The sequence below is a fragment of the Pygocentrus nattereri genome, chromosome 30, assembly GCF_015220715.1.
Source record: "Pygocentrus nattereri isolate fPygNat1 chromosome 30, fPygNat1.pri, whole genome shotgun sequence".
NCBI classification, from domain to species: Eukaryota; Metazoa; Chordata; class Actinopteri; order Characiformes; family Serrasalmidae; genus Pygocentrus; species Pygocentrus nattereri.
In genome coordinates this window covers 7,175,376-7,200,881 of record NC_051240.1, presented here as the reverse complement: position 1 = coordinate 7,200,881, position 25,506 = coordinate 7,175,376, and the positions used below count along the sequence as shown (strand labels likewise).

The 25,506-nt window shown below is 38.7% G+C and overlaps 1 protein-coding gene across 1 annotated transcript in view; it reads left to right on the top strand.

Annotated features, from left to right (window-relative positions):
- The window catches only part of LOC108424691 (E3 ubiquitin-protein ligase SMURF2), an 83,785-nt gene that overhangs the window by 30,718 nt on the left and 27,561 nt on the right, over nucleotides 1–25,506 (top strand). Inside the window, exons 2-10 of the mRNA XM_037536519.1 lie at nucleotides 87–125; nucleotides 4,701–4,809; nucleotides 10,461–10,594; nucleotides 18,956–19,021; nucleotides 20,009–20,093; nucleotides 21,112–21,195; nucleotides 22,107–22,309; nucleotides 24,609–24,693; nucleotides 25,069–25,227. Of these exons, the coding sequence (XP_037392416.1) occupies nucleotides 87–125; nucleotides 4,701–4,809; nucleotides 10,461–10,594; nucleotides 18,956–19,021; nucleotides 20,009–20,093; nucleotides 21,112–21,195; nucleotides 22,107–22,309; nucleotides 24,609–24,693; nucleotides 25,069–25,227 (964 nt within the window). The remainder of the gene's footprint in view (nucleotides 1–86; nucleotides 126–4,700; nucleotides 4,810–10,460; nucleotides 10,595–18,955; nucleotides 19,022–20,008; nucleotides 20,094–21,111; nucleotides 21,196–22,106; nucleotides 22,310–24,608; nucleotides 24,694–25,068; nucleotides 25,228–25,506) is intronic.

Here is a 25,506-nt window from a genome sequence, read left to right as displayed (position 1 = left end):
GTATGGGTCTGGACGTTTTAGATCTGTGTTGTGTTGTCATTTTTCATTATTCTCAGGTTCTGAATTCGTTTTCTTTTGTTTTTCAGTTCTCTGTGCGAAGAACTTATCAAAGAAGGACTTCTTCAGTAAGTATCATGTTTAAAAATTCTACTTTGTGATTTCTGCTCTCCATTTAGCCTCGTCTAAGCCGCTGCTGTTGGGTGTCTATCATTTGCTTCTTTGGTTTTGACTGTAGCTGCAAGGCTAATGTTGCAAGTAATAGAAGCTTATGCAGTAATTAGCATTGTGCATGACTACACCATCAAACCGTCACTCACTTGCTGGCCTGTGTGTTTTGTTAACTGATAATGTTGGAGTATAACTTTAAAAGCTTTATGACATACTGATATCTGTAAAAATGACCAATTTCAGCCTTTAAGAAGGCTGCTACTACTGTTATTAGGTAATGTGATGTACTTTTGTCCATTTTTAATAGATAACAGTATATCAACAGTGTCACAAACCACATAAGCAAGTGGACAAAAAGGCTTTAAAATTATACTCCCAGCATTTTTAGTTCCCAAAGCATACTTAAAATAGAAGTCAAGTCAAAAGTCTGTGATGAACTAGAATATATTTTTGCACAATGCTAATTAATGCATATTGCTGTTGTCGGAACAAAGCCTTATATCTCCAAAATTGTAACTTTACAGGAGAAGGTAAAAACCTACTTTACTTTTAATGTAAGTAAATGGAACCAGACGTTGTTCCAAGTCATTTTGGGCTGTTTTGTTTGGTCCATTCGTCATGAAATTTACACACAATGTAAAAGACAACAGGCATTTTCAAATTATATCAAAAAACTGAAAAACCTTAAAAATGAAGATACGAGGTTTTGTTCTGACAACAGCGATAAGCTTCCATTAATAGCCATATTAGCCTTGTAGCTCTTTCTCAGAGCTAAAGAAGCAAACTTCAGGCACCAAACATGTTTTGGCTGATTGGCTCCGTTTGGGTTCAAGGGGGAGAATTCCATCAAAGCACAGAGTAAGAAGAGAGACTGTTTTGTCTAGAGCTGGGTGTTGGTAGAATCCGGAGCAGGATTTTACGCAGCCAGTTGAGGACATTGTAACATTCCTCACTTCTCAGCAGACACAATACACTATTTGTCAAAAGTCTGGGGACACCTTCTCCACTTAGTTTTAATTTGATCAATAAAAATACACATTATACAAAGGATAAATGTTCATAAAGCAGCTACAGGTGAATGATTAGAGGGGAACCCAATTTTATGATCACCAATATTGTGATTGTGAATTAAATGCGATTTTCTTCAAGGAGGCAGTCTATTTTTTTTTTCCCAAGTTCAGGCTTAAACATAATGTAGTGCACCAGATTGCCAGTTCAGAAGATTTCATTTATTGCATTAAAATTCTTCACTTAAAACTGTTGTTTAATGTTGGCTATAAATAAAAGTGCACCTCTTGCACTTTGAAATTTTTTGATAAAAAAAAGCAAGTAATTGTTCAGTCCTGAAAGCAGCTCTGTGCTATTCCTTTGCATAAACCTATCTTCAGTACTCGGCTTCATGTTCATCAACATATCTTTTACCTGCTATGAAGAGCAGGTTTAGTCTAAATGATTTTACAGGTTTTTTTTCCCCCCAAACTACTGCTAGACGCACTTTGTTCAATTCTTATAGCCCAAAGGTGGTTGAACAGCTGAAAGTGCTGATATTACAACAAAGGAATAAAAGTTGTGGCTTTGTTCCCAGGGTAATACTGTCACTAACATAGGCACAAATATTGTGTTTTTACGTGTGTGATATTGTTTTCCTTCTAAATAAAGATGTTAGTCCTTAATGAATCTGTTTCTTGGACATGGGTTAGGCTAGGGATAAAAGATGAATTGTTTTCAATGAAAAATGATTTGAAAGAGTGTATTTTTCTTAATATGATCATATATAATCACCATTTTCTTGGTGAAATTGGACCTAATTGCAGAGCTCTAGATGCATTAGACCACATGCGTCAGGCTCCAGTCCTCACAGGCAAAAACACTGCAGACTTCAGCTCACTGCCTCACTAAACTCAGCTGATTCAGCTCATCCACTAATTAGAAAGGCCTTCATGAACTGAATTCAGTATTCGAGTATCAGAAAAAACGTTTGTTCATAATATAAGTATCTGTAGATCATCTATAGGAGACCATCCAAACAAATGCAAAGCATTTATACCCTTGAGCCAGAAAAAAATAGGTAAGGTGGTCTTCTTCACCTTAATTTATAGAAAACGATGGCAGTTCAAATCACTGTCACAAAATTGATAAGAAAAATGGCAGATGTTTTGCACGTAGATCTAGACGGAAGTGCAATGCCATTTGTGACTGAACACTGAAGAAGAAAACATGTTCACTTATTAAAAACATTTTAAAACAAAAAATAGCCATTATAGCAGAAACTGTGCCTTGATTACACCCACATGCCTCTTTCTTTTCTTTCTTTCACAAATAAACACGCTCTCAGACATGCGCTCTTCTATAAACACAGCTGTAGAAGGAAATCACCCCAGCCTGGCATGCAGGTGCATGTGACTCAACAAGTCTGACTTGTACAGAGTTACAGACGTTAACCTGCAGTATCTTAGCCTGGAGAGCATTCAGACAGCACTCGCACATACTGAAAGTGCATTTTTCCCATCATTACTTCTCAACGAGGCGGTGCTCTCTTATCTGCGTGTCAGACTGGGTTGATCTGTGGTGACTGTGTGGAATGTCTGAACTACAGGCCTGTGTTAAATTTACCCGACTGCTGCTGTTACTGCTACTGTTACAGCTGCTGCTGCTGCTACTGTACAGTCCTCACATGCACAAGACTTTAGAGGAGGACTTACTGTTAATAATCTCATTCCCATGCCTTACTAAGTCATGACCACTGCTTAACTATCTCATTCCCACGCCTTATCAAGTCATGGATGTCATTCCCACGAAATCATGGCCACGACCTTACTGTCTCGTTCCCGTGCCTTACTAAGTTGTGGCCATGGCTGAACAATCTTGTGGTCACAACTTAGTAAGGCATGGGAACGAGACAGTAGGTGCAGGATACTTCAGTCTTTATGGTTCTGTCATGGCCAGGACTTAGTAAAGTGTGGGAATGAGATAATTAAGCCACTTAGTAAAGCATAAAAAGTGTGAGCCTCCATTGTAAATAAGAATGTTCTTAACAGTTTCACTGGCTAAATTAAAGGCTAAATATAGAAAATAAAAGGCATAGAAATGGGTTAATGAAGTTGTGGCCACAACTCAGTAAGGCATGATAATGAGATAAACATGACGTAGTAAGGGTCTTCATTGTAAATAAGGATTTTCTTATTAGCTTGCCTGGTTAAATTATTATAAATAAAGTAAAAAAAAAAACAAAACAAAAGGAAAAAGTCATGGGAGCCGTATAATGAAGTTGTGGCCACAACTTGGTAAGGCATGGGAATGAGATAATTAAACATGACTTGGCAAGGGTCACCATTGTAAATAAGAATGTTGTTAATGGTTTAGCTGATTAAATTAAAGGCTAAATAAAATAATAAAAGGCATGATTTTATAATAATTAATAAAATAATAATTAGGCATGATAATGAGATGCCCAAGTTGTGGCCATGACATAGTGAGACATTGGAACAAGGTAATTAAGCCGTTGCAACTACTTAATAAGGTTTGGGAGCTGTGTAGTTCAGATAGAATGTTACCAGACGAGTTTTGTGCTTCAAGATTAATAGCATTGTTTTTGTTTTGTGACGCACGTTAGCTTAGTTATGTTTTACCTGAAGACTTCTAGATATTTTTGGATCGACATCACATCTCAGTCATGATTTCATTGGGTTTATCGGTATAAGTTCACTGTGCAGCGCAGGCAGTTTTAAATGGGTAATATACTGATTATATTGACAGCATGTAACATTTGCATTTGAACATTTTTTGATTGAAACTGCTTCTAGTAAATAATTATAGGCTGTTGGCAGAGAAATATTTCAATATTTTTAACCCCAATAAAACTTCATTCCCACACCTCACTAAGTCACGGACGTGATCAAACTATGTAATTCCCACAACTTACTAAGTTGTGAACGTGCTGGGACTATCTTGTTCCCACACCTTACAAGTTGTGAACGTGCTGGGACTATCTCGTTGCCATGGCTTAACTGTCTCATTCTCATGCCTGACTAAGTTGTGACCGCAAGATTGTTAAGCTGTGGCCACAACTTAGTAAGGTGTAGGAACAGGATAATTCAATCTTGTTAGTTCTTTCATAGCCAGGACTTAGTATGGTGTGGGAATGAGATAGTTAAGCCGTATTCACAACTTAGTAATATCTTAGTAAATCATGGATGTTATAGAACTATCTTATTCCCACTACTTACTAAGTCTTATTAACACAGTAGAACATTTCTTTATCAACACAAACACAGCTGCCGGCTCTACTAGCATTCCAAACCTGTGGTTTTATTACATTAGATCTACATACAGGAACAGAATTTATCCTCTTTTATTACATTATAACCAGTTTGAAAATGATTTGTTGGGGTAAGAGATTGAAAATATTTAGAAGTTTGTCTGCTCAGAACTGACTGATTTTTAAAAAATTGTGTTTATTAGTAGATTGTTATTGTATTATGTGAGTTTCCATAGGAATTAACTTTTTTTTTTTTTTTTTTTCCCTCTGATAGGACTGCCAGATCCCTTCGCTAAAGTGGTGGTAGACGGGTCAGGCCAGTGCCACTCAACAGACACGGTCAGGAACACACTGGACCCAAAGTGGAACCAGCACTATGACCTGTAAGCCACACATAGCTACGCTTTTCCTGCTGGGGGGGTGTGCGTGTGTATGTATGTATGTATGTATGTATGTATGTATGTATGTATGTATGTATGTATGTTTCCCATTAATTCAAGCTTAGTGTGTAAAAGCAGATAAAGTATTTCTTCTCAGTGGAGATGTATAAATATTGGGATTTATGTTCAGCTGTGAAGCAATTATTTGGTATCAGCAGCTACCTGAGGATCAAGTATCATTACCAGAAAGGAAAAAGTGGCATCAGTGCATCCGTAGTTTTAAGCCAACAAGGTTTCTGTTGTTTTGCTAAATTGAGGGAAATGCATCAAAACATTTGTAGTAATGGAATATATATCGCTGCTGTCGGAACAAAACCCTGTATCTGCAAAATGATCATTTTACAGGGGGATGAAACACCTACTTTACCTTTAATGGAACCAGACATTTCAAGTCTTTTTTGGGCCATTTCTTTTGGTTTATTCATCATTAAATTTACCAACAAATTGTAAAGGACAACAGGCATTTTCAAATTATATCAAAACAGAAAAACAACAAAAATGGAGATATAAGGTTTTCTTCCAAGAACAGTGACACACACATACATTCACACAAATAAATAAATAAATATATATGTGTGTGTGTGTGTGTGTGTAATTAATTAATTCTTTTTTTATTATTATTATTTAATTAAATAAATTCTGTAATTACTAAATAATAAGCCTTAGTATGAAATAAACCTGGAATGTCAAGGGGTTAGGTTGTTAATGCTACAGCTGTGTACAGATGTGTTTTTGTCCATTTTTATTCATAAAACTGTTGCAGGTGAGCATGAAATGATTTATGTGTGCAGTTTGGAGAATGCTGATTGGTGTACATAAGCTTGCATTACTTGGTATAGCTTTAGTCTCATTTTCATGATTTTCTTCTATTGTGTATAGTTCTTGCATGTTTTCAGTGGGAATAGGCAGAGAAAGAATGACGTTGGTGTTTTCTGCTGAGAGATTTTTTTCAAATGATTTTTTTTTCTCTGCCATTTTCTCCTGTTTGATTTGAGCTGGGTGGGACTAAATTGGGAGCAGGTGAAATCAGAGCTGCCAGGGTACCAATCAGAGCTGGCAGTACTTTTACGTCAACTCCTCTCATTTCTCTCACTCATAAAGTGACTGACCACATATCCGAGTCCCAGACAGAACTCCCAGCAAGCCAGTTATTTCTGCTTCTCTAAATTTGTGAACTGTTTAAATTTCTAGAGTTATAAACCTGTTTCCCGCAGCATGTCTTTGCTATTAAATCAGAATTTGAAACATTTGAAGCCGTGTTGAGCGGCTATTGTTTTCTCTGAACTGTCCCTTTAAGAAGCGGTGTCTGCAGGAGGTTTCTTGTCTTGTTAAATCAGCAGATTTTTTTCTTGATCAGTGTTGATGACACGCTTGGCAGTTTCTGTGTTTGTGGTTGAGAAACGGCCTTTTGAGAGAGTGTTTATCAGGCAGTCGTGCTGCAGTGTGTTATTGAACAGCGAACATTAGAGCAGCTGCTGCTGTTCTCGGTGTTTATCAGTCTGAACGCTCTAGGATGAGTTCCTGTCAGGACCCAAGGGCTCTGCTGGCAAATGGGTTCAAATAAGAGTTACAGAAGGCAGAAAGTCATTAATTCATTCTTTCTTCTCTCTCCATCACTCTTTGCTTCTCTATTCTCTGTTTTCTCTACTTGTGTCTTTCTTCCCTCTTTTTTCTTTTCTCTGTCTCGTTTGCTCTTCTTTCTTTCTCTCATCTCACGCTTTCCTCTGTTCTCTTTCCCATTGTCTGTCTTCTCTCTCTCTCTTTCCTTTTCATCGCTCTCTCGCTCTCGCTCTCGCTCTCTCTCTCTCTCTCTCTCTCTCTCTCTCTCTACTCTTGCCCTCTCTGTCTCTCTCTGCGTTTCTCTCGTTATCTCTTTTCTTTCTTCTCTTATTCCTCTCTCTTTCCTTCTCTGCTCTCTCTTCTCTTTCTCCTTGCATCTTTCTTTCCTCTTTCTTTCTCTCTCTTCATATCTTTTCTCTTTCTTTCTCTTTTCTCTCTCACAACTTTCTTCCCTACTACCCTTTTCTCTTTTCTCTCATCTCTCTTTCTTTCTTTCTTTCTTTCTTTCTATCTTTCTTTCTCTCTCTCTCTCTCTCTCTCTCTCTCTCTCTCTCTCTCTCTCTCTCTCTCTCTCTCTCTCTCTCTCTCTCTCTACTCTTGCCCTCTCTGTCTCTCTCTGCGTTTCTCTCGTTATCTCTTTTCTTTCTTCTCTTATTCCTCTCTCTTTCCTTCTCTGCTCTCTCTTCTCTTTCTCCTTGCATCTTTCTTTCCTCTTTCTTTCTCTCTCTTCATATCTTTTCTCTTTCTTTCTCTTTTCTCTCTCTCACTCCTTCCTACTCTACTCTTTTCTCTCTCACAACTTTCTTCCCTACTACCCTTTTCTCTTTTCTCTCATCTCTCTTTCTTTCTCTCTTTCTGTCTATCTCTCTCTCTCTCTCTCTCTCTCTCTCTCTCTCTCTCTCTCTCTCTCTCTCTCTCTCTCTCTCTGATTCTGGCAGTGTGTTTCTGAAAATAGAATTATGGGAATTATATCACCAATCAGAGTGAAGAAAAGATGTTGATTATGGCTGTGCCTATTAGTGGACGTCTTCCACCTGCCGTTCAGCTTGAACAGACACACACGCAGATGATAAAACACAATGCAGACACACACACACACACTCACTACAACACACATGCAGACGAGACATCGCAGTGTAAACTGTCTCAGGGGTCCAGCAGACACCTGCTCCGGGTGGGGAGAGAGTGAGTGTGATAATGGTCCCTCTGGAGTCAGCAGTCAATGAGAGAACACTACACTTCACTTCATGTGTTATGTGGAAAGACGTCCTGTGTACAGATGGCATGTCCGTATTGATGGGTATCTATCAGTTTCCTGTCTAAGCATTTTTTTTTAAGCTTTTAGCTTCTATTTGATACCTGAAGCTCAGTGAATCACACTAGCGTATTTGTATTAGCCAAAAGTCACAAAATAAATAATATTATTTGCTCTTTTTTGGGACCAAACTGACATTTAAAATTATGTAATGAAGAATCTGTTGGTTAATTACTTAAATAACACGAACGGCTCATGAGTAGCGCGCCACCTGTTGACCCCAGTGTTAGGGGAACATGAGTTCAATCCCCAGTGATGGCACAGTTAGGCTGGAAGTCCAAAAATATAGTTGTTCTCACTCTCTATGTGGTTAGGATACTTGGCGCAATGTTGGCCAACCTGGGTGTCTGCTAGCTGATGTAACAGAATTAGTGGTTCGTTCTCCTCCAAGTGTGTTGAGCTGCGACAATAGTGCATTAGCAGCTGTCTGAAAAGAGCTTCATGCATCTCAGAGGAAACACTTCATCGTCCTAGTGTGGCAGCTAACTAGCTAGCTTAGAAATATCAGATTGGTATCGATATCTGTAGGTAATCATGTATGTACAGTGTCGATATTGATATTGGAAGAAAAAGAATCTTGGTACCACTTTAGAACAAGTCTACCCTTTATAGAAGGGTTATGAATGGTTTCAAATGAGTTTATTAATGGTTAGTAAATAGGTCATAAACACAAGTTATAACACACAAATAAAAAGGGCAACAGTATTAGGTACACATTCATTTATATCGGCAAATCACAGATCTTGCTGGTTGCTGTCAGCTTTATCAGGTATACGTATTGACCAGACATAACGGCTCACTTTTGCCCTTTTTATTGTGTTATAATGCCTCATTCATGATTAAGTGTTTATAACCTAATTAATAACCGTTAACAAACTCATTTTAAGCCATCTGTAAATGATTTATAAGACTAGTCTTATAACTGGTCCCAGAATCTCTTCTCCATGCAAAGAAGGCCACAGCACGGCCTTATCAGTTCATATAGAACTGTCTACAACATATTCTCCATCAATGTGAAGAACTCTTTCACGATGAACCCTGTAATTATATAGAGGGTTCTTTGAGTGTTCATGGTTCTATATAGAACCATTTTCTTTCCATTCTGAAGAACCATCTTTTTAAAGTGTGTAGTCAACTGTTTTCTTCCACTTGGACATTTTACATTGTGACCTTTTATACAAGATAATTAATTAAAACCTCTGCCTGTATCACCTCACCGACAGCACTTTCAACTCATAGTTTGTGCTTGAAAGTAGAAGATAATTTATGATTATTTGAGTTTGATCGAGTTATTATGTGTACAGTCTTGTTTTGCAGCAAGAAAAAAAAATCTTTTCCATGCATACATGCACATAGAGTACTATGCAAAGTTATAGACCACCATTAATTCATTTAAATGTATTAAGTAATAAACTAAAAGTGCAGGTTTTTTAAATATTTCTGAAGAGATAACAGCTACATAGAACCTTCTAGATTTCTGAAACTGTCCCTCAGATTAACAGTACTTAAAGCTAGAATATGTGTGTTTTGGGGATTTGGAGACCTCTCTGGTGGAAATGTGTAATCGCACAACAGTATTTTGTAACATGGCTTGTGCTTCGGATCCCTTCCCCAAGGGGATGAATCTGATAATTGCAAGCGAGTTGAAAGAGAATTCAGAAAGAATTGTTCTATATTATCTAGTACAATCTACTATTGTCATTATATCTTCATGACATAGTGGTGTTTTTACATTTTAGACCTAAACATCAAGCTGGACCTTTTTGAGGCTGAGCATGTGATGTTAGTGTGTAAAGATGTTCGATTTAAAAACTGCAAAATCACACGTCATGATTACGTTGCTATTTAAACTGTCAGGTAGGTTTTACTAGCATCATTGAAACATCATTGGTCCACATTGCCTCATAAAAGTGTGTGTGTGTGTGTGTGTGTGTGTGTGTGTGTGTGTGTGTGTGTGAGTGAGTCACCTAAATGTCTGTGTCTGAAGATGTTTTACCATCAGTACAGTATTTGAGGTCAAGGATTTCCAAACTCTGCTTTGTACAAACATACAAAAAGCCTAATGATGGTGTGTGTGTGTCTGTGTGTGTGTGTTTTGGATACTCATTCTTCCCCCCAAATGTGTCTCAGCTGTTAATATGGCACTATGTTTTAACATTTATGAATGTGTATTTAAATCATGTTTACTGCAATGTTCTTGTTACCTCATGCTTGCAGGTTCTTATTTAGAACCTCAGGAAAAAATAACAACTGCACACTGTTAAAAGTTTTATGATCTGCTTGTTTATTGTTTATTAAAAATACACAACACGCCTGCCTAACTCATTCTGAATTGGCCTCCTTAATAAACAGGTCCACTGTGCTGATTTAGGATCAGTCAACAAAGACCCAGTTAAAACATGCCTGACTGCAGTTTCTCACATTCTCTACAGAGAACACACTTCTGCTCATTTTAATGTGTAATTACTTACTTTACTTGCTGCTTTGAATGTACTGGAGCAAACTAAAAACATTGTAACCAGTGCAGATGAGTTTTATGTTTTATATATTTTTTAATAGTATTTTAAACTCTGCAAGTAAATAAACAAAGCATGAAGTTTGACCAGGAGTACATCATTTGCATACAGATGTATGTCATGTGTATCTCTCTCTCTCTATCTCTCTCTCTCTCTCTCTCTCTCTCTCTCTCTCTCTCTCTCTCTCTCTCTCTCTCTCTCAGATATATTAGTAAATTGGACTCGATCACCATCAGTGTTTGGAACCATAAGAAGATCCATAAGAAGCAGGGGGCGGGGTTTTTAGGCTGCGTCCGACTGCTCTCGAATGTCATCAACCGCCTCAAAGACACTGGCTGTAAGTCATCTGTGTGTGCTTGTGTTTGTGAAGCTGGGCCTCTGCTGCGTGACTTTTAGCCTGAGTTGAAAATGTAAAGCAGTTTTCCAGGTCTGGAGCTCAAACAGAGGCAGAGACGGGGACACAGGGGAATATTTGGGAATACTGAATATTTAAGCAGTATATGCATGACGTGAATGTTGACGTCATGCAGAACGATTGGCCTTTTTTAATTTCCTTTTTTTATAAAATACATTAAATAGAGAGTATAGTGATGTGCTGTAATGTGGTAAGAGATAGCATATACCCACATAACTGACCCTTGTTTCTTTGTTCTCTCTCCTTCTGGACAAAACTTTATGCAATTGAGTTGAGTGATGTCTAATCAGATTGTCGATGTTTGGCGTGGTAACCAGTTGTTAAACACACAAACACACTCCAAGCGATATAAATAAATAAATAAATACATTTTTAGCAGTTGAAATAAACAAATCCTGAACTCTAGGGGTGCAGCCACACCCTTAGCACCCCCACTTCTGAATCGCTGGTCAGAGATGTTTGTTTTTAGCGAGTCATAATAGTCACGAGTGCTCCAGAGTTTCAGCCGCCTGAAACATTTAGGCCAAAAATGGCATTTTCAATTTTTGGCCAAAAAAGAAAATAGCCAGAACATTTTGGTGGAAAAACAAGATTAAATAAGAACTGATTCAATAAAACAATGCGAAGTTAGTCAAACCAGATTTTGAACGATGGCTACAAGTAATATTGGGCTGCCACAGAAGACGTTTGTAAACACTGACAAAATAAAAGCACTGTAAACTGTCTTAATATTTGTTGTGTTTATTATAATATTAGTGCTTTTTTTCTGTGCAAATGAACATACTACTCATATAAACAACTGTTTAAACCATAATTTTCTCAGAGGTCTAAATCACAGTACAGTACTGTATTTCAAAGCATATGTCCAGGTTTGAGCTAAATTTGAAACACTAAAAGAACAAGGTATTTAACAGAGATCTGAAAGCAGTGGAAGAGCAGTAGGTCTGACGTGATGTCATGCATGTCTGGCTCCATTCTGAATGCTTAAACACACCTATCTGTGTGTGTGTGTGTGTGTGTCTGTGTCTGTGTCTGTGTTTTGAGCTCCATTGGGAACACCAGAGTAAATGTGTCTGGGGCACGTTCACAGACCTGTCCCCAGGGTGTCTGGGCGTGGGTGGTGGTGCCAGCCTGACGGTCTGAGAGAGGAAAAGATGATGATGATGATGATGATGCTGATGATTAAGTCTGATGATCTCTAATGATAACCAGTCTATAGAAATTGTCCAGACACTCTGGGCCAGATGTTTGCATGAGTGCAGGTGCAGCTGCATTGATGCGACTACAGTTTACACCCAAAATTCACCTGAATTTAACATATGATTTATTAAAACTGCAGATAATTCTGCACAAAGCCTGCCAACTGCTCACTCATGAGGCGCAGGGTTTTTGTTCAGTAGCCGTAAAATGCAGATTCCACCTGATTTAAAGGAGCTCATCAGTTAAACTATTCATTTTTTCTTCAATAATGTTGGTGGCATATGTTTTGATTGCAATGTGTATAATTTACAAAGCATTGCTCACTGGCAGCTCAACACAGAGTTACATCTCACACACCGAGCCAACAGCTGCAGAAAGAGGTTAAAAGGCTTAGTAAAATAATGGAGCTATCAACAAGCTCGAGACAAAACAGAAGAAGAATGTTTAGTGACCAGCTTTGAAACGGTTGGCCAGCCATACTCAGGCCACAGAACGTTCTGTTCTGATGAGATGACACTGACGAACTATTTGCTGATTGATATTTGCAGTAGGCATTGATAGACAGCACAAGAGCCAATGTTAAATCACACATTCCAGTGTATTTCAATAGTAGCTGTTTTTGTGGTTGCTTTATATTTTTATGTGTATATTAAAAATATACTGTGATGGACTGGCAACCTGTCCAGGGTGCATCCTGCCTTTCGCCTGAAGACTGCTAGGATAGGCTCCAGCAACCCCCGCGACCCTGACGGAAAGCGGCTTAGAAAATGGATGGATGGATGGATGGATGGAGATAATATATATATATATAATATTATACACACATCCATCCATTTTATTTATATATATATATATATATATATATATATATATATATATATATATATATATATATATATATATATATATATATATATATATTATTGTGTGTGTGTGTGTGTGTGTGTGTGTGTGTGTGTACTTTTATTAAATGAACCTATTTCAGTATATTGCCAAATAAGTACAACCGTATAAACATTAAGCAAAATTATCCACCAGTATGGAGAATTTCTTATAAGAAGTTTTTTTTAATAAAAGAATGTAATGACTTCAAAGTCAAAACATACCATTACCTTACCAATTCATACAGTCCATATTTGAAAGCCATTTTAGAATTCATTATTTCACAAATATTATAAAAATCTAAAGAATTTACATTTACGTATATCCACCTACAGCATACTATATCAGCCTACAGCAGTTACGCCCCACCCAGCTATAAAGACTGTTTCAGCTGATTGTACAGTCAGAGCACAGCTCATTTACATATGTAAGTTTTAAAGACAAAGTAACAAAAACAGCTTGTTTAATTCTAAGGGATGAAGAGAAGTTGAAAGAATTTTTTTTACAAATAAATTATGGCTGCTATTTTTAAACTACTCCTTGTAATGAAATGAGCTCTTCAAATATTTTTAGAAGAATCTCAAAAAGAGAAAAATTAGATATCAACTTCATATTAGATGATTTCCCTTCTCAAGGCATCATTCTTTGCAGTTGTGCCACCTGGGAGCCCAAAGCCTGAACTAATTTGAAATGTGCATCCAGGAGGCCACATTCCTGTCTTTTGCCTAGAACTCCAGATTCACTAAATCCACAGATGGCTCTGCTCACCACAGAACAAGTTCAGTTCTGACTAACAGAAGCTGCACTGGCACAGGTTTAGGTGATAATGACTCAAATCTGAAGAAGCGAAGTCAAGCGGCTGGTGTTGGAGTGGCAGAGAATCAAAGTAATGTATATGGTGTTTTGAGCCGTAGCCTGCTGGGTTAGCCTAACGCTAGGATACAGAATATTTGAACATGTTCTGAGGCATTTAGCCAATTAGCCATTGCTGCGCAACTCGTGTACAGTTTCCTTCCCTGCTTCCTTGTTTGTTTTAACAACACAGCAGATGGAAAACGAAACTGCAGTTGGTCTGACGAGCCCACACCAATGTGAAACGGCACAGTACAGCCCTGGGAACCATTTGGCTTCACAGTGGAAAAGAGGCCATTCTTTCAGCTTGTGTTCCAGGCTTGTGCCGCCGTCTGCCCGCTGTATCTGCTGCCTTTGTTGAAGGAAGACTCACAGTGGCATGCCTTTTGAGACCCTTATGCAAATTTTTTGGCAGATTTTAAAAGTCTGATGAATGTGTAATCAGCTGCACATAAAAAGATACTTCCAAGCTTTAATTGTGTGATCCTTACATGTTTGGTGAGGCCCTCCCTCAAGTGCTTATGCATGAGCAGGTCTTAATTTGTAAATGATGAGGTAACGATGGATCCAGCAGGTCAGCGGGGTGGGGGAGGTCCTGGAACACAAGTGTGGTCACCCCGTAACGTTGGATCTTTCAACCAATGTGTCTTAGCGATCCTCTTAAGATGCACTGAATGAACTTCCTCTCAACTAACAGCTTGTTGGGTGTTATAAATAAGCTAAAACCACAAATAAAAGTCAAATTGCATACCATGTGACACATTTAAAATTCCGATTTTTATATTGAGCAATTAAAATTCCAGTTTTACTAGCAACTGTTATTATGTGAAGTTTGTAAGTGTTATGACCTTAGAATGAGACAAAAGCATGTCAAGCAATAAAGTCCATCACCACCACATAGGAACTGAAAGCATGAACGCGATTTATTCAATGCAATGAAACAAAATAAGCACAACTTCTAACAGTACAGAAATACAACTACAAACTGAAAGTGGCTTATTAAATCTGAGCACATAAACACCAGAATAACAAAAGTTGCTCAAAGCATTTTAGATTTTTTTTTTCTGCTGTGAGCTGATTTTGAGTTTTGTGTGTCTCAGTTTTTTGTTTTTTTTTTCCCCCTGTTCTGAGGTCAATGAATAGCAGCTGCCTGCAGGCCACAGGAGTGAGGTTCAAGGTCCAGCCCACCCGCAAATTTGTTGTGCTGATCCAAATCAGCAGTTCTGAGTTCAGCCTTTCTAAACTCTTTTGAAATGCGAACGTTTATCAGCAGTAGTGGCCCATTTGCGAGTGATGAACAGCGTCTGTGTTGTTTTTATGACTGCTTCTCTCTGTGTGTGCAGAAGTGGCTAAAGGCTAAAGTGTAGCACAGGCCTGGTTTCAGTAACTGAGGCTCAAATAACGCTGGTCTGGAGAATAAAGCACAAAATCAAGTGACTGCTGTTGGAGTGACAGCCGCTAAGTGTTTAGCCAATTAGCTGTCGCTGAGCCACTCGTGTTTAGTTTTCTAATGTGTTTTAACTGCATCAGGAAGTGGATCATTAAATCTGAACACATAAACCCAATAATAAAATAAATAAAAATAAATAAATAAATGGACAAATCAAGTTTGGATTAGCGTTGTGCCGATCCAGAACAGCAATCCGAATTCTGCTACTGCTTACAAGCCAGTGTTTTCATTCAGCCTTAATTAACATTTTTGAAACATGAAACAACAATAGTGGTAGTGGTGCATTTGTGAGTGATAAATAGAATCTGTGCTGTTTCTTTTGTGCACCCAAAGAGGAATTGAAAATGAGTGTCTGTGTGTGTGTCTGTGTGTGTGTCTGTGTGTGTGTCTGTGTCTGTCTGTGTGTGTGTCTGTGTGTGCCATGTTTTTATTTCACTTTCAAGGATATTGTTGATGCATATTTAGAGTTTTTTGTAGAGAATATTATGCTGATTTTTCTACAGATCTCTACATCATCTACAGATGTATTAACATATTTAAAATGTGGACAACATGCCAGATCCACTAAAATAGGTGGTTGATCCAGTCTTGCTGGTGCCTGACCCAGATCCATTTTTTTCTGGCATAATTTAAGGCCATAAACTGCACATGTAGGGTTGTATGACAGTTTTGTACATAAGAAATGGCAGAAAACGTCCAATTTGTGCCTGAAACTGACCCAAAAGGCTTATTACCTCTGGCCCACTGACTAAAGTGCTCTTCAGGGAGAAGGAGGAGTGCCTGATGACTGTTTCACACATACTGTCTCTGCATTATGTGAACATCTTTGGTGTTCTTCATGTTAAAAGACTAGGGAAAATTAAAAACGCAGAAAATTAGACAAAAGTGTTTTAATTCATAGCAAGCACTGGTTAAACATTTCAGGCTATGCATTTCCTGGCAGGTCCACAGACTGGAAATGATTGAAACTGCTGAGGGTGACTACATGTGTAACCATACAGTGAGGAGACCTTATCTCACTGGGAGGCTTTTCAGGTGCAGTTGATGGCCAATCAGAAAGCAGCTTGTATCTATCAGGGACACTCATTGTCCCACAAAATAGAGAAGTACACTATCTGTCCAAAAGTATCCAGAAAGCTACATTAAGGTGCTCCCATTGCTGACACTTTAAAATAATAAGCAAAGTTTATATAATCTCCATAAAAAGCACTGATCATTAGAGTGATATGCTCTGATGCTGCACATGAGCCTAAGGTCACCATGCCCAGTGCCAAGCATGGGCTAGAGAGGTATAAAGCCCCGCAGCATTGGGCAGTGGATCAGTCAAAATGTGTTCTTTGAAGTGATTGAGCTCCATCCAGTACCTTTGGGATGAGCTGTATCCAGAACTGATCATCCAACATCAGTAGCTGACCTCACTAATGCTCAATCAAATCCTCACAGCAATGCTCCAACATCTAGTGTAAATCCTTCCCAGAAGAGTAGAGGCTGTTACTGCAGCAAAGGAGGACAAGCAGGACTCCATATTATTTCCATTTCAGAATAAACTCAGACCAGGTGTCTACAAACTTTTGAACGTACAGTTTTAAGCATAAGTTTGGGCACTCCTGCCCAAAGTATATACAAAGCAAATGGTAACACAAAACTGCTTTTATATTTGACTCACATAAAAAGTAGGAAATAATAAAAACACTAATTGTGGACATTCAGTTGTACAGTACTGAACTTATTTAACTATTTAGACCTTATCTGAGTTGTTAGCACCTGCAGGAAGATTTAGCTGCATTGACGTTTGCGGAAGAATAATTTTTTAATAGTTTACTGCAGAGGTTGTGCTGAAAGAGACAAACAGCCAGAGGAGCAGACGGTTGCAGAGACAGACTCCGAGAGAACGATAGACGGTGAGACGCAGACAGACAGTCAGACAAACAGGAGACCAACAGAGAGAGAATGGAGTCTGTACTGCTGCGGTAGAGTGTGCAGCCGTCTCAGGAGATTAGTGTGGGTTGTGTGTTCGTCCTTAAATTAGGGCGTAGGACGTCCATAAGAAGCTCTAACAATTTGGAATAAAAGGTGTCGTTCACAAAGCATTTGGCCACTAGTTTCCTGTACACTCTTAATGTTGGTACATCAAGGGTTCTAGTAAAGAAAACGGTTCTATATAGAACCATGAACACTCAAAGGACCCTTTCCATGATTAAATGGTTCTCTGCATCATAAAAGGGTGACTTTTGATACATTAAAAGACATAGAGCCTGTGGTGGTAATTTGGGGTTACTGTCGGCTCACTAAACGGGTCATGTTTCTGTCCTGAATGTGGTCTGTGTCACGTTAGTGAACATTTTCCAGCTGCAGACTCTCACATGCATGCAAATGTGCCCTTATATAGGCCCCTATGCACTTGTGAATGAAATGATTTATTCAGTACTATTCACTATATCTGGTGTGAAGTTTGCATCATAAACATGTTTATTAATTTAAGGAGCACTGATTTTATGCATGCATCATCGCAATATGTGCACGTGCATGTATAAGAGGTGAGGAGGGGTACGCAGCAGGTGGTCAAATGTCTTAAGAGGTACGGGACTTGGGAACCACTGCCTTAACGTAATGGTTTGATGAAAAATTTAGTTTATAAAATTGTCCACTTTTCCCAGATGCAGACTATCAGCCCAGACATGTTTGGTGTCCAAAGTTGCTTCTATTACTTAGTAAATGCAACAAATTTTTTCAAAAAACTATTTGATCATTATTAGCACTACTATAAGTACTGGGCTTCAGTGAGGAGAGGTTTGGAAAGAGTTACACTAAAACATTGATATATATATATATATATATATATATATATATATATATATATATATATATATATATATATATATATATATATAAATTTTGTTGTTGTTGTTGCTGTTATTATGATTATTATTGCATATTATTGTAATAGTGGGTTTTTTTCTGAAAAAAAAACTTTTCCTTACTGCCCAACTAAACAGAATTCTTTGTCAGTTTTTGACAATTTGAAAAGTTTCCCTTTACATTGTATATACATTTCATGATCAATGGGCCCAAAGAAACGACCCAGAATGATTTGCAAAAACATCTGGTTCCATTGACTTATATTGAAAGTAGTGAAGGTTTTTCCATTCTCCTGTAAATTTGTCATAGAGGGAGAATAATGTGTGTGTCTGTGTCTGTGTCTGTGTCTGTGTCTGTGTGTGTGTGTGTGTGTGTGTGTGTGTGTGTGTATGTATAATATGTATGGAGCAAGAGAGAGTTGGTATTTGGAGTTAGTGCTGTGTGTGTGCATGTACATGTGTGACTGCCTCAGAGGAAATGTGTGTCTCACCACAGATCCTCACTCAGCTCTCAGGCACATACACACACTGTCGCACTGTGATAGAGAGCTGTGCAATTTCTGCGTGCGTGCGCGCGTGTGTGTGCATTTGTGCGTTAGTCGCCAAAAGAGGAAAACCACAGTGTTTCATGTCTGGCTCATCTTGTGTGTCCTAAAATTTCCCTCCTTCAGTCTCTGTGTCAGTGTGGCACTGCATCTGTGCTTTATAGTGAAACTGGCGCCGAGCACAGATTGCACTTATTCCTCATCTCTTCATAGGTGAAAGGTCAGACTGTAAAATCTGACCCGTTTCCACCAGTAATAGTGATAGTTCATCCCTAGTGGTGAAAGATTTAGTGATACATTATTCTGTATTGATGTTATGGTGGAAATAATGCTTTAAAATCCACAACTTATTACTTTTTAATGCCTTTTATTCAGTAACTACACTGCCTACAGTGCAAACTGTCTGAATTATTGAAATATGCTTTGTATAAGTCAGTTATTATATTTGTTATATTATTGTATTATCTGTTTAACTTGGTTGTATTTGTTTTGACAGATCAGAAACTGGACCTGAACAAACTGGGGCCCAATGACAATGACACCATCCGAGGCCAGATAGTGGGTGGGTACAACACACACACATGTAGACAAACACACAAATACAATAATACGTAAGTACATGGAGAATAATATTATTATATGCTGTAATATTATTGATTTTTAGATTTTTCTACAGTGAAGAGAGCTGAAAGTAGGGCTGGGTGGCTTTTTATTTCCCTCCCCAATTTAGTTGTGTCGAGTTTCCTCCAATAGTTAAGTCCATCTCTATGACACGAAGCAACCAAGGGTGAATGGTGGTACATGCTTCTTCTGAGACACATCAAGCTCCACCACGTCTATTTAAACTGCCGCTAATGTAGCGTCATTGGACAGCTTGACTCACTCAAAGGAGCTCACTGCTGGTAATATACGCTTGCATTGGTTAGCATCGTTCTGAAGGAACGGAGGTCAAAGCATAGCAATTGTACCCATCCAGAGAGAGAGAGAGAGGACAATTGTGATCCCATCAACACATGACAGTGGCATCACTGGGGATTGAACTCATGACCTCCTGATGATAAGGTCAACATTTATACAGTCCTGCCACTGGGTATATTTTGAGTCTCCACTTCTTGATGTTTTTTGTAATTTATATGTAAAAACCTTGTAGTCCTGTATGTATAGAAAAATTAAGTTTTACAAAAAGAAAATTCTGTGCACATGTACTGCTTTTGAACACCTAATCAACTAATCGAACCATGTGCACTATCACATTGCCGCCATCACGCAGTGCTCTGTCTGGAGGACTTTTTTTTCTTTTCTTTTATGATGCAACAAAATAGAAGAAGCAGGATCACTCCTACGTTTCCTGTGGTATATTATAGTCTGTCAGTGTCGACTGCAAATGAACCTTTTCATGTAATTGTATTCTCTGTGTGTGGTACTTTTTAAAATTTGTTTATAATTCATTGATTTTTTTTTTTTTTTTAAATGAATATGATTCTGCGTGAATACACTGATGTAGTAGAGCCACTGAATTTCTGACCCTATGTTGTGTGTATGTGTGCAGTGAGTCTGCAGTCCAGAGATAGAATTGGATCAGGAGGCCCGTTGGTGGACTGCAGCCGCCTGTTCGACAACGAATTACCAGACGGGTCTGTTGCTCTGTCCCTGCATTAAACCTTCGTGCAGCAACACACTTGGGTTTTGATATTGTAATAACTGTAATGCATCATTTAAAAATACTCCTCACCCCACCAAAAATATATAGGGCTCTTAAGGCTAAAGGCTACTGCACAGTGAATGCATAAAGCAGGCAAAACGCACCACTCAGCATTTCTCTACTACCAACTACATTAAACTCATACCACAAATCCACAGTAGGGGACACATGAAAAGTAAGACCAAAAAAGCTGTCAGTGTTTAAGATAGTCCAGTCTTTAAGATAAACAAATCATTGTCAATGATTTGTGCTCATCTCAGCTGACATTACTAGTCCAGTCCTATCTCATACCATTTTTACCAAATAAATAAATAAATAAATAAAAAAGCCAAACCAGCTTCCTATGCTCCGGAGGGGCGGAGCTTATTGTCCAGTAGTAGCATTTAGCTGGCTGTAGTAGATTTTCTGTGCACTTTTTTTTTTTTTTTTTAATTATTTTTGACCAAAACTTAAGATGCAGGCTCTACAGTGCCCTCTAGTGGAGGATAGAATTTAGAAATATCATAGTTCTTTAATATGAGAATGTATAACGACCGTGGTTACTGAATAACTCAGTGGTTACTTAACAATTCATAGTGGTTACTAAATAATTCTTAGTAGATACTGACAAGTTAATAGTGTTTACTGAATAATTTGTAGTAGTTACTGAATAATTCATAGCAGATACCTAATAATTCACAGTGGTCAATGAACATCTCTTTGTGGATATTGGATAATTCCTAGTAGCTGCTGAATAATTAATGATGAAGGAATCAGGCTTCACAGCAGACCGAGAGTACAGTGTCTATCTCCTTATTTCATTTACACTGTTTTACGTAATGTGAAGCGCTTTATACTGCATTGTGATGTATGAATGTTAATGTTATTATTATTATTACTGTAGTGATAGTGATATTTTACAGTGTCATATTAAGCTGTGTAATATTCTGTGGTATTTGTTGTGTGTGTAGCTGGGAGGAGAGGAGAACCGCTACAGGCCGGATTCAGTATCTCAATCACATCACACGGACTACACAGTGGGAGAGACCAACCAGGTCTGAATAACATGAATGAATATCTCTCTCTCTCTCTCTCTCTCTCTCTCTCTCTCTCTCTCTCTCTCTCTCTCTCTCTCTCTCTCTCTCTCTCTCTCTCTCCCTCTCCCTCTCCCTCTCCCTCTCCCTCTCCCTCTCCCTCTCCCTCTCCCTCTCTCTCTCTCTCTCTCTCTCTCTCTCTCTCTCTCTCTCTCCCTCTCCCTCTCCCTCTCCCTCTCCCTCTCCCTCTCCCTCTCCCTCTCCCTCTCCCTCTCTCTCTCTCTCTCTCTCTCTCTCTCTCTCTCTCTCTCTCTCTCTCTCTCTCTCCCCCTCTCTCTCTCTCTCTCTCCCCCTCTCTCTCTCTCTCTCTCCCCCTCTCTCTCTCTCTCTCTCTCCCCCTCTCTCTCTCTCTCTCTCCCCCTCTCTCTCTCTCTCTCTCTCTCTCTCTCTCATTTACTTCACACATCATATAATAATGTTTGTCCTAACTTTGCCAAATGTTCCTGTCAGCTTTATCACATTTTCAGTTTGTTGTGTTTTTTTTTCTTTTTCTTACAAGTGAAATGATTGATTAGTGGAATGTGTTGTGACCCTTTGTTGGCTTCATCTTATGGTCAGTGTTACAGCACTGTTGAGTAAACAAACAAGTAAATGAATGTTTGGGAAAAGGAGGAACTGATAAGTCTGACAACAGCATGAGGAAAACAGCTAGAGCAGGAGACTGAGAGTCTCTCTCTCTCTCTCACTCACTCACTCACTCACTCACTCACTCACTCACTCACTCACCTTCTTTCTGAATCATCAAAAGCAGTTACTGAATCATTTACAGTAGTTCATGAGTCATTTATAGTTGTTATTGAATCATTTAAAGTAGATACTTCAGTTACTGAATCATTGCTGTTGTTGAAGCTATTGTCCTCCCTCTTCTTTAGGCCAGCCTCTGAGTACTCCAGCCCTGTCCGACCTCTCAGCTGTGTGTTAGATGAGAACACACCCGTCCTGACCCCTAATGTAGCCACCAGCATCCAGCCCAGTGACCCTCGAGTGCAGGAGAGACGCGTTCGATCACAGAGACATAGAAACTACATGAGCCGAACACACCTACACACACCTCCAGACCTGCCCGAAGGATATGGTTAGTACACACAGTCAACTGTTACACATATGGACTGGCCAGCAGGACTACTGGGAGGGTCCTGCACTGTCTGTGCTCTCTATAACCAGGGTATATGTAGACTGACAAAATGGAGCTACGATGAAAACAGTCACAGCAACAAAGTGTTATCCTTCAGCAGACGTGAGGATTTTTCATTAACTATCTATGAAATGCTTCAAACAAAACTTAACTAAGTAATGATGTGATTATAATGAACCTCACAAACATTTTCTCATATCCAAAAGGCTTTTTATCACCATGAGCAACTGCTCATTTCCCATGAAACAAGGATGTGTACACACACTGCGGTGCAGATAACCAGCAGATGTATAAAGACCTTTACACACCAAGCATCATTCATTTGTGTGATTTATTTGGACATTACATGCATGTTCAAATTAATTAAATAACCAATGATATCTTGCGCACCAAATGTGTTTTTATGGAAAGAAAAAAATGCAAAATGTGACATTGTTAATGAAGCATACAATTTAAAATATATACAGAATGTGGCCTGTGCAGAAGTTATGGCACTGTTGATATGTTTTCTTCCAGAAATTGTGAAATTGTGCACTAAAAGTAGGAGAAAATGCCATATTTACGTTTGTTCATACATACATACATACATACATACATACATACATACATACATGCATGCATGCATACATACATACATACATGCATACACATTTACATGTGTAAACTTCACAAATCAGCTAAACATAACTTGACCAGTGGTGTTTAAACTTTTGCACTGTAATCTCACTAAAACAGTCATGGTTGACTTGGCAACAGCCAAGATGACTTATCTTCTGTATCTCTGCAGAACACCTGCAGAACACCTGGTCAGTCATGCCCAATGTGTTTATTTTTGATGGAAAAAAAAAATAGAATATTTCTCTTTTTCATGATTGGTATTAGAAAACATTCAAGCACTTGAGCAATGGCAGGAAAAAACAAGTGTCCTGTTTGGACATCCTAACAGTAAGTGACAGCTTGTTAATGATGGCTAGTGTTGTGTGATATGCAAAAATCTAGCTAGCATCCACAAGCTATAAGTACACAGCGGTCTTACAATAAAAAAAAAAAAACATGCATATTGTTGCTGTTGTAATGAAACCTTCCATCTACAAACTAATACTTTACAGGGATTTGAGCAATAAGCAATTCTGGACTGTTTCCCCTGGTCCATTCTTCCTGGACCTTTACACAATGCAAAGACCGGAGTAAATATAAAGAAGTAAAAAGAACAATGGCGATACAAGGCATTTTCACAACAACGATATTTTAAAGCAAGTAGATGCTTAATTTACACATCTGCCATTAAATACTGTAATACTTAGTGATGCAGTGGGGGAACTTGGTTGTGTTTTTCTTTGTCAATCACCCATTTTCCACTGCCTTTATTTGTTTTGTGTGTCAAGCTTTCACCAGTACACAGATGGAAACATGCTGTAATGATCTGACAGATGCAATTTTCTATTTCATGCATGACCACGCCAGGAAAATAGTTAGGTTCTCTTGTTGGTATGGAGCACTGACAGATGTGCGTGTGCCCTTATAAGGTCTGGTAGAGTTGCCCTCTGCTTCACACTCCAGTAGCATCAGCGTCTGAGAGTGCTCTTTTATTGCTTCCATGTGTGTAAGCAGAGTGTAAGTACTTCTCAAAGCAATAAGACCTTCTACTTCCACATTTTCAGTGGTAGTCAGTTCTGGACTGCTGACAGGACAGTCTAGCACCTGCACACTCTGATTACACAGCCCTGGTGCTGTAACATGGACAGAACGCCAAATGGTGTTATGTTGAAATAAGCATGGTTGTCCCTGAAAAAGATTTTGCTCCACAATTCGTATCTGTCATTAATGGTGCTTTCACAGATGTGCAGGTTACCCACTAATATCCACCCCCATTCACTGACAGACCCTGGATATGTTTGTCAAAGCACTCTTGAGTCCATGTGGAAAACTATCAAAGAGGCATGACTTTTAATGCAGTGCCGTCTGAGGGATTAATTCAGGTGTGGTTTTTGGTCTTGCCATTTAAACACAGACATTTTTTTCAGATTGCCTGAATCCTTTGATGATATTAAACACCATAGAGGGTGAAATACCAAAAATCATTGCAAATACTTGTATAGGAACGTTGTTCTTAAACTGTTTTTCTGTTTGTTTCACTGTTTCCACAAAACATCATGCTTATTACAATCATTAATTTTGCTTTAGAAAAAGCTTTTATCTGATTTTGTCTGTTCTCTTTCATCTCTGTTTGCTTCTGCAGAGCAAAGAACCACGCAGCAGGGCCAGGTTTATTTCCTCCATACACAGACTGGCGTCAGCACGTGGCATGACCCGCGAGTGCCCAGGTAACAACATGCATATGCGTGGCTTGCCAGTTTTAACATGTCATCTCGCTAGATATACACTCAGAAACTTTGTCCCCTTCATTAAAATCTGCCCCTAAAGTCTTTGGTGTGCATACATGTAACTTTTAAAAAATAAAATAAATTCGCTCTGCATTGGCCATGATACAATATATAAAGTATGTGGAATTAGAGCTTTGTGTTTGGTATTGTGTGTTCTTGTAATTGATTAATCATATCTTACTTTTGTTTCGTTATAATTAATGTTACTTTTCTAGCTGGAGTATTTCCTGGTACAGTAATTTCTACTATTAGGAAATCAATAGAACTAAAGCTCAGCCATTACTCTGAGTATTAATTCAGTGTGTTTTTGCTCAGGGATCTCAGTAATGTTAACTGTGAGGAGCTTGGGCCCCTCCCTCCCGGATGGGAGATCCGTAACACAGCAACTGGCCGGATCTACTTTGTGGATCACAACAACCGAACCACACAGTTCACTGACCCACGTCTCTCTGCCAACCTGCACCGAGTGCTTAAGTGAGTCTGATATTTCTGTCTGTTCTCAGCACGTTGCAGCATGTTTCAGTATGTTACAGCACAGGATGTTGCAGCACAGCATGGTATGACATGCTACAGGATAGTACAGAATGTTCTAGCACTTTACAGGGTAGTACAGCGCAGTACAGGATAATACAATGTTACAGCACTTTACAGGATAGAACAGCATGTTACAGGATAGTACAGCATCCTACAGCACTGAGTATAACTGTGATGATGATATAAGATGATGTAAAGCACTGTCCAAGGTACTGGTAT